At 36.4% G+C, this 6,890-nt stretch overlaps 2 protein-coding genes across 3 annotated transcripts; one reads left to right on the top strand and one right to left on the bottom strand.

Moving 5' to 3' along the window:
• The first annotated feature begins 1,530 nt into the window (after window positions 1–1,530).
• Window positions 1,531–3,020, top strand: LOC127138412 (uncharacterized). The gene has a single exon (XM_051064851.1). The coding sequence runs from the start codon at window positions 1,663–1,665 to the stop codon at window positions 2,743–2,745; it is 1,083 nt and encodes a 360-aa protein (XP_050920808.1). The 5' UTR covers window positions 1,531–1,662; the 3' UTR covers window positions 2,746–3,020.
• Window positions 3,021–4,129: 1,109 nt separating this feature from the next.
• On the bottom strand, window positions 4,130–6,609 carry LOC127138411 (uncharacterized). Of its 2 annotated transcripts, none has more exons than XM_051064850.1 (3): window positions 6,442–6,609; window positions 4,866–6,117; window positions 4,130–4,759 (listed from the first exon to the last, which is right to left on the bottom strand). In XM_051064850.1, exons 2-3 carry the CDS (start codon window positions 6,044–6,046, stop codon window positions 4,450–4,452), a joined length of 1,491 nt encoding a protein of 496 aa, XP_050920807.1. In that variant the 5' UTR covers window positions 6,047–6,117; window positions 6,442–6,609; the 3' UTR covers window positions 4,130–4,449. The 2 variants fall into 2 exon arrangements, with proteins under 2 accessions (XP_050920807.1, XP_050920806.1); XM_051064849.1 differs by having other exon boundaries at window positions 4,866–6,164; window positions 6,442–6,608.
• Between the last annotated feature and the right edge of the window lie 281 nt (window positions 6,610–6,890).

Below are 6,890 nucleotides of genomic sequence, written 5' to 3'. Positions count from 1 at the left end.
ATTATGCTTATTTTATATCAATGACTTAAATTATAAGATTTATTAAAATATGCCAAATTTAGAGCAATTTTATTGTCAGTGAGGGAAACTTATTGTCTTGAGGGTTAGTCTGAAGCTTAACATCTAAATTCTCCACTAAGTTGAGAAATAAACATTATAATGAATTCAAAATGTGTTTAGTGGTTAGTCCGAAAGTTAACTTCTAGACTCACCCTTTCATCAATCCTTTGGCAAAATGGGAGTGACTCACTTACGGAATATTTTGGGTTGTCTTAGAGGCGTCTGGAAGTTAACTTTCGGAGTAAGTCTGAAAGTTAACTTTCAGACTTACCCTTCCATCAATCTTTTAAAAAAAATGTGAATGATTCACTTACAAAATATTTTGGTGTCTCTTATAGGCGTCTGGAAGTTAACTTTTTCAGTAAGTTCGAAAGTTAATTTTTGAACTCCTTCTTTCATCAATCCTTTGATAAAATGGAAGTGGCTCACTTATTCAAAAGTTAATTTCAAACTATGTTAAAGACATTTTCCAATTTCATAAAGATGACTTCCAATTTCATAAAGATGACTTTTCACAACTAGGGTTAGGGGTGTTCAAAATCAAACAAACCTAATAGAAAACCGCAAACCAAACCAAACCGAAACTGCAAAAAATCGTATTTGTTTCGGATGCGTTGTGGTCATTTTTTAACAAAACTGCACGGTTTGGTTTGGTTTGCGGTTTGTATTTTGCAAACTGAACTAAACCAAACCAAACTGCATTATGTTACAACCCAAACTTCACTTATCCCACATCCAATCCAAAACTCAAACCTAATATGTCTTAACCTTACAATTACAAACGATTTTCTCCTACTCACACTTAGGGTTTCAATTTCAACCTTCTTAAATCTCTCCTAGTAGTATCGTGCATTCTTCTTGTCTTCTTTGCCATGCACATTTCACCTTTTATACTCTAATATATTCTCTCTTATGTTCTTTCTTTTTCATCTTTTATATTAGTGTTTTCTCTTCCAATTACATTTTTATCTCACCTTTCTTCTCAATCTCGCATCTCTTATGTTCTTTTTTTCATCTTCTCTAATCTCTCTTCTCATATTTCTTTTTTATGTTTTATTATAATGTCTTTGATATTATTTTATATATATTTTTTATTCCACTTATTTCTAATCTAATTTTTTGTATATTGAATGAGAAATTTTTGTCTAAATATGTTAAGTTTTGATGTTATTTAGTAATGTATGAATGACAAATACAAAGTTATGTTATTCTCTATAGGTGTGTATGATTAAATAAAAATATTGTAAAAAACTGAATAAACCAAACCAATCCAAACTGCATTAGTTTGGTTTGATTTTATTTTATTTTATTTTAAAAAATCAACCGAACTGCATATTTTTTTTCTCTTGCGGTTCGGATGATTTTTATCGTCAAAACAACATCGCGAACAGGGTGAAAAGAGCAAACCCAAAAAAAATCAGAGTAACCCAAGACGTATAAAAGCTAACTCAGCCCATATGACGACGATCCAAGATTAATCATCAGGCCCAGTGATTCAAAGTCGGTTATCAGCAGAAAATCGAATAACTCAGGGTTCCAATTTCAAATCAATCTCCGATTTTCGATTCCCAATTCATCTCACAAACCCTAGCGTTAAGAAAAATGCATCCGAAATCATTCCAAATCCTGGTTCAATCGCCAGACCTTCAGATTTGCCCTAAAACCGTCACCGGCGAACAAACCCTCTCCGACCTAAAACATTCCCTCTTCCCCAATTCATCATCCTTCTACTTCACCCTCAATGGAAAACCCATCCCAGATGATGCAACTTTCTCCAATTCCCGAATCGCGCCTCTTTCTACTCTCGTCCTCCAATCCCGCCTCCTCGGAGGCGGAGGAGATGGCGGCGCTACCGGCGCTGAGTCCCGCGACTGCTACCTTAAAATGTACGCTGAGAAAAAGCCGGATAAAGTGGATCCCAACGAGCAGAGGCTATCGAAGTGGCAGAATTGTGCGTTGTCGAATGAGCCATTGAGGGAACCGTGTGTGATTGATAAGCTTGGGAATATCTTTAACAAGGAATCGTTGGTGGAGGCTTTGTTAGGTAAGAAGCTTCCTAAGGAATTTGGGTATATTAAGGGTTTGAAGGATATGATAAAAATTAAGCTTTCGTCCATTCCGGGCGAAGATGATGGGGCTAAGTTTCGGTGTCCGGTTGCAGGGCTGGAGTTTAATGGAAAGTATAGGTTTTTTGCTTTAAGAAATTGTGGGCATGTTTTGAGTTCAAAGGCTTTGAAGGAGGTTAAGTCTTCTGCTTGTTTGGTTTGTCACGAGGAATTTGGTGAGGCTGATAAGATTGTGATCAATGGGAATGAAGAGGAAGTGGAGGGTTTGAGGGAGAGGATGGAGGAGGAGAAAGCCAAGGTTAGAGAGAAGAAAACCAAGAAGGTGAAGAATGGTGATAATGAGGCTCTGAATGGTTTGAGTTTGGAAGGTTCGAAGTTGAGTGGTAGTAAGCATGGTATGGATGTGGAGAAGGCTTCGGCTAAGGTGGATAGAAACGGGAAGGTTGTTAATGGTAATAAAAGTGTTAATGGTGGTGCTGCTGCGGCTAAGAGGTTTAAGGCGACTGATATTGCCCCGGCAAATGCTACCGAGGTCTATGCGTCTATTTTTACTTCTTCTAGGAAGTCTGATTTTAAAGAAACATATTCTTGCAGGTCTCTGCCTCTTGGTAGAAACTAACTGTTGTGTATGGTATACAAAGTTTGTACTGATTTATTCATGTTGAATTGAAATTTTAGTTTGTTAAGCTTTTTCCTGTGATGATGTAGTTGGTGGTTGCATTCCTAGCAAATTGTGTCATTAATCTATCTTACTTTAGAAAGGGTTTTTGTTAATAATGAATTAGTTATATGTAATCATTGTTCTCTTTTAAATTGACTCTTCAAAGTACAAACTATGTTATTGTATATCATTTGTTTGCTAATGGTAATGTGTGTGAAGGTCCATCTTCTCCATAGCATTGTGCCATATTCATCTAAGTTAAGGGTTGATTGGTTGAATTTGGTATATTTGGGTTAGTTACAGGTTTGTGGTATCCATAAAATAGTAGGATGGTTTTCATCTTCAAATATTCCTAGGAAAATGAGTAAATATATAGTGAAATCAGATCAAACTAGGAAAATGAGTATAGTGAAATCAGATCAAAATGTTAAGTAGCTGAGAAATGATGCTTTATGTTGTCTACAAAATATAAACTAACTTCTTGACGGTCCCAAGATGCAGTATAACTCTATGTATTGGATACTCATCGCAGGTGATATTATGATACTATTGCATTAGTGTTTTTGGTATTGTGACTCTTTAGGAGGTGATAATGAAGCTCAATCATTGACACTGTAAAAATACATATAAATTGAGTTGTTTTTCTTTGTAAGATGACCTATATTGTGGATGGAGGGAAGATTTTAGTGACAACTCTTTGAACAACAATCATGATGAGTGGTGGAATATGAAACTGATTAAAACGATTTATTTATTTGTTCTACAACTACATGACATTTAACTCACTGGCACCTTAAACAGTTCGGACAATTATTCAAATAGAAATTATGGCTTTTTAAATGGTTGGCAAATAGAAATTATGGCTTTTAAATCGTTAGCGAATTGTGCCAGGCCATGGCATCATACAAAATTGGAATGAGTAGAACACACTTGTTTTCTTTACCTTTTTCTTCTCAGTGTCTTATTATTACATCAGAACAATCAATAACTTGCACTCGACAATGCAAATCATGTTTCATTTACTACTTCCAATTTTAGTTGTAGTTTTTAAACTTCTGAACTTGAAGAAAGTGTGGTCTCTCCAATTCTTCGCTTTGAATGTGAGGGTTAGAGAACTAGGCATGGAGCTATAGTATCTCATGAGGAATTCCTAACTCATTCATCTCCTACACAAAAATCTAACAAATGTTTAAACAGAGTTGTGCACTGAACTCAAGTGTCTAAAATTTAATAAATAATGCGACTCAAACATACCACATCATAAAAGAAATTTGAAAATGGATGAAATCAAAGAAAGCATGTTAAGCTGAACTCATCTTTAGACCTTGTAATGGAATGTATGTCAACCTAAAAGATCAATTCAATAGTATATGAAATTTGAACATACAATTTCACAATTCATCATAGGTTCATTACTCAGTTACGTTTGAAAAGAAAATCAAATAACACAACAATGTGATTAAAATACTCTTCCATTTCCCTTTCCTAGTGTCTCTACCAAATAACAGACGCGAAAAAAGGGTATGTCTTGCCTATAAATTGTATATGAGGTGTAGCAGAGTATCAATATGCTGAAATATAACAAGTCTGAAATAAATAGTCAAAGGCAAGACATAAATTAATATGACATAATGAGTTCTACAATGACCATCTGGAAAAGGTTCACTCAGCCACAACTTCAAATTCAGATTTCTTGTCATTCATGACACCTTCCTCGTCGAGGATGCGCAGATCTGCATAGTTTCTGTGGTTCAAAGAATGCAACCATAGGCCAACAGTTCCTTCCTTATGTTCTGTGGAAGCAATATGAGAATATATGTACTTCATTTTGAACTCCTCAGCTTCTTTCTCATATGCTTTCATTGACACCTCTTCATGTGTATCTTTCCACTTCTGGTTATATGAAGTAAAGAAGCACTCATCCAAATATAATCCAACCTCAGGCGCAGTAGGCACGGTGATGCTAACGTCCCTGCATTTCGGAGGAAAAAATCAAAACAAAAATATCAAATGATTGTTACACTATTCACTTCAAATACAAAGTTGGAGATAAACTATTTAACATGAATGGTACTCACTTTTGCAAAGCTTTGTCGATAAGTGACTCGGGTGCACAATTTCTCATGATTGCCACGGCAAGCCCCATCATCTTCCGTATCTGATGAAGCATGAAGCTCTGTCCTACAATCTCACACTTCACGAATTCCATGCCGTCAACTACAACAGTGGTGCTTGCGTCAAAGGAAATAATGAAACGGTGAGCAGAAGGATCCTCAGGTTTTATTCTTGTCGTGAAGTTATGGAAGTTATGAGTCCCAACATAATACTTCAAAATCTTGTTAAATCTCTCCCTCTCCTTCTCACCATAAGTAAACACACTTTTTTTGGCAGGCGTATCCTCTCCGTTCACTTTTTCTTCCTCGAGAGCACCTGAATTATTCTCAGATCCACCATTTGAAGGAACAACCACATCCTGAGCAGAAACCACACTCTCAAGACCATTTTTAGAGTTTACTTCTTCAACTAAAACCTTACCCTCGCCAACGTTAATGGATTCTTGATTTAAACCATTTTCACCCTTGTTGCTCAAAGAAACATCCACATTCTCTGTAACTCCAGAATTAACCACAACATTTCTATCTGACAAACCATTGGTCTCAACATTCACAGTTTCTATCTCAAGATTGCGCTTACTATTACCAACCAAACCTTCCACCTTTCGACCTCTCTCAGAACACTCCAAACACTTAACAAGCTCATTTTCAGACCCTAAACTAGCCAAAACAGTCTCTCTATCACGATGACAACACGGATCAAGAGCAAACACAGGGATGAGGTAGACATACCTCCTCCGGTCACAGAACTTCTTGGCACTAAAAGAAGCAGTCACCCGCTTAAAACCAAAGATTCGTATCTGCGACGGAAGGTTCGAATTAAGTCGTTCAACAAAGCCAGGCGGATCAATATAGAATCGACCCGAGACAACCTGTCCAACAGCACTAACCCCTTTATCAGTTCTAGCGGACCGAGCCCAGTCATAGCGTTTAGAAAGTCCACGATCCTGTTCAGGTACAGCTCCAGACACATACAAGGCTTCTTCTAGTTCACCTTCAATAGTCTTGGCACCAGGGTTTTTCTGCATACCCTGATAACCAACACCGCAGTAAGCAAAGAAAATAGCTACCTTACGGCGCTTGTATCTTATCTTAGTGCCTTCAGCAGTTGTGCATTGTTCATCATCAGAAGTAGTGGTAGACATCTTCACCTTCTTGGGCTCTGGCTCTTCCGCAGACGGCCGTGGAGATGAACTTGAACTTATCGGAGTTTTATCTGAGTTTTCCATTATTTATAATCGATAAGAATCCAATGCCACAAACCTAAACGACAGTTTGATATATTAATACAAATAAAAACGGATCCTAAGTAGAACTACAGATTCATTTTCTTTCATCAATCAAATCCTAGTGAATTCGTTTAACCAATCTCATTCTAGTTGTTATAAAATAAGGGGGAACTAAAGAAACCGATTTAAAATGTTGAATCAAACCATGGATACAGAGAATATATGAAACTTTTACAACTAAGTTTATATTTTCAACAAAAAAATAAATAAAAGAGTTAAGCAAAGGTAGTTTGAAGAAGAAGAAGTATTACCAGAGGCAGAGAAGAAGCGAGAGAATGCGCCAACGTAAAACGACTGTTGTGACAAACTGAAAGAAGCAAAAAAAAAAAAAACCTTAAAACCCTCGTTTCGCAATCACAACTGAAACCCCATCCATGAAACGAAGTGAGTGTTTTGTTTTGGGCCCCCGAATTCAATGGATACGGGTTGCGGGAGGTTTTATCCTGCCACCTCCAATTTTTAGCTGCCACCTCCACAAGGAGGTTGTGATTTATTTCTATTTTTTTTTAAGTTTAGGTGAATATTGGATTTTTGTGTAAATTTCTTTTTTTTCTTCTTAAGTTTAGGTGAATATTGGATTTTTGTGTAAATTTTATAGTTTTGATGAAGAATTTCTAGATCTTTTTGCAAATGTAGGATCTTTAGCAAAAGTATGAGGAAATACTAAAAATTTTGTAAATCACCGGTAAAATTTCAAGGA

This window comes from Lathyrus oleraceus, chromosome 4 (assembly GCF_024323335.1).
Source record: "Lathyrus oleraceus cultivar Zhongwan6 chromosome 4, CAAS_Psat_ZW6_1.0, whole genome shotgun sequence".
Taxonomy (NCBI): domain Eukaryota; kingdom Viridiplantae; phylum Streptophyta; class Magnoliopsida; order Fabales; family Fabaceae; genus Lathyrus; species Lathyrus oleraceus.
This window is presented reverse-complemented; position numbering and strand designations above follow the sequence as displayed.

Excerpts from the sequence above, each read along its gene's own strand:
- LOC127138412 (XM_051064851.1), top strand. The coding sequence starts at position 1,663 with ATGCATCCGAAATCATTCCAAATCCTGGTTCAATCGCCAGACCTTCAG.
- LOC127138411 (XM_051064849.1), bottom strand. The coding sequence starts at position 6,130 with ATGGAAAACTCAGATAAAACTCCGATAAGTTCAAGTTCATCTCCACGG. Across the intron at positions 4,760-4,865 it reads ATCGACAAAGCTTTGCAAAA|GGACGTTAGCATCACCGTGC; the intron begins GTGAGTACCATT and ends TCCGAAATGCAG.